General features: G+C 38.0%; 1 protein-coding gene across 1 annotated transcript; it reads right to left on the reverse strand.

Moving 5' to 3' along the window:
- Positions 1 to 879: 879 nt before the first annotated feature.
- LOC113757897 (mitogen-activated protein kinase homolog NTF3-like) lies at positions 880 to 1,943 on the reverse strand (the record flags this gene model as incomplete). The annotated part of the gene is made up of 1 exon (XM_027300971.1): positions 880 to 1,943. A coding segment is annotated over one exon (702 nt), but the record flags the coding sequence as incomplete, so codon positions are not given.
- Positions 1,944 to 2,185: the final 242 nt, after the last annotated feature.

Consider the following 2,185-nt stretch of genomic DNA (forward strand, 5'->3'; position numbering starts at 1 on the left):
TTCGCGTGGGTGGTTTGTTTTTGGAACTCTTCTTTTTTAGAATATTATTAGATCTACCATGAAGTTTTTCGAAAAACGTTGTAAGGGAGGTTAAAGAGGGCCCAACAATTTGGGGGATGTTTAAATTTTGAGAATGTTTACATCTACGATATATGAAAACAAGTTCTGTAAATTTTGTAAGATATCCAAAGAAATTATAACCTGTCACAACCAACCGCAAACAAAAAGAAAACAATGGCTAATTTTACCATCAAACTTTGTTTCCAATGCAATTTTATTAGTTTTATTGAATTTCAAGCAGTATTTCTAATGCCGTTTTGGATACCATTTCGTAGCCAGCTTTTCCTATATCGTCAAGGTAAGGTTTTTTTTTTTTTTTTTTTTTTTTTTTGCACTAACGAAATTGAATGCATGACCCATGTACCAAAAGATTTTAGATGGCTGGGTGAGCGTGTAAACAATAGGTGACGCTTATATGCCTAGCCTCTAAAAAGGAGAGAAGGATAACAGCTTTTTCTTTTTCCCCTCATAAAACGGATAAGAGCTTTAAGGTTGGGAGTTAAGCAAGTAGGTTTTCAAATTAGAAGATATTTAAGTGTTGGAAAGTTTTTGCAACTCAGTGAAGTTCCCCATTTCCTAATTGTCAACACATGCAAATCATTTTGCATTAACTTTTTCAGCCTAGTGAATTTTTCCTGTCTTCAAACCAGTATATCCCTACTGACACAAGAGATTCCGCCCATTCCAGAATAGTATACTGCAGTCTTCATGAGCATCATATCTACAGGCAACAAGATCAAAAAGTGCCACAAACTACATGACAAGAACGCGTATGCATTACCTTTTAATGTGTTCGATAGGTCAGCTCTTCAAGGCATATAAGCAAAGCCACATGCTTCTCAAGGAAGTTAATTTCATTTCAAAATACATTACAAACCAACTTGTAGCAGTTGGATTAACTTTTATCCATAATAAGTTTACAGCCAGAACATTTAATGGCATAGCACCAAGGCCTATCACAACAAACATCTATATACAACATTGATGCGCTTTTTCAGAAGTCCAAGGTCAAAAATCACCTCATGAGATCTGTTTAAGCACACCAAGCATCACAGCTCAAACTGCAGATGCAATTTGTTATGATTATTTTGTAAACAAAGACAAAGAAATGAAAGAAAGTGGCTCTAAAATTACAAACAAAGCCAATTCCAAAACTAGTTCGCTAGAAAGGAAGATCAAATTCAATTACCAACCTCCAGATCAGCTAAAGCGGCTTCAGGGTGGTAATGAAGTATTTCTGTCCACATCATTTCCCTTATCATCTCCTCCCCTAAATCTTCATCTATGTCGAGATTGATTGGGACCTGAGCTGGAGGATCACAACTTGGGTCGTACAGGGGAGCCATGTAGGGGTGTTGAAGAGCTTCTGTTACACTAATCCTTTTTGTTGGATCAAATACAAGCATCTTCTGCAGCAGATCGATGGCCAAAGGATTAGCATGAGGATAAAGGCGAGAAAAAGGTGTCCCTGGAGAATATGGAAGTGTACGGATGTATTTCCTAGCCTTTGGGTTATCAATAAACTCAATGTCATCTTCCTTCTGGCTCCCAAGGATGTTAATGATCAACCTAAGTTGATCGAGGCACTCTGTGCCCGGAAAAATAGGTTTCCTCCCAAGAAGCTCAGCAAAGATGCAACCAACAGACCAGACATCAATTGAGGTCCCATAGTTGTCACAGCAGAGAAGGAGCTCTGGCGCTCGGTACCACCGAGTAACCACATACTCTGTCATGAACTGGCCCTTATCATTGTTTGTACGTGCAAGACCAAAATCACAAATTTTGAGATCACAGTTTGCATTCACAAGTAAGTTTCCAGGCTTCAGGTCACGATGAAGAATGTTCGCAGAGTGGAGATACTTCAGGCCTCGCAGCAACTGTATCCATTACAATTCCAATAAATGGGCCTTAGACAATAGCTAATATTAACATAATCAGTAACACCTTAACCAATATTTGTCATCGCATTCCAAGAACAAGAAAATCAATATTAGGTTCAAATGTATTCTACTGGAACATGAAAGATAATCTAATGTCCAAACATGCAGGGATCGCTCTCATACACTCTGTTAATATGTGCATTCAACGTTTGGCATTATGCAAGAATATGTTTGACCTTAAGTAT

Source organism: Coffea eugenioides, unplaced genomic scaffold, assembly GCF_003713205.1.
Source record: "Coffea eugenioides isolate CCC68of unplaced genomic scaffold, Ceug_1.0 ScVebR1_3406;HRSCAF=4612, whole genome shotgun sequence".
NCBI classification, from domain to species: Eukaryota; Viridiplantae; Streptophyta; class Magnoliopsida; order Gentianales; family Rubiaceae; genus Coffea; species Coffea eugenioides.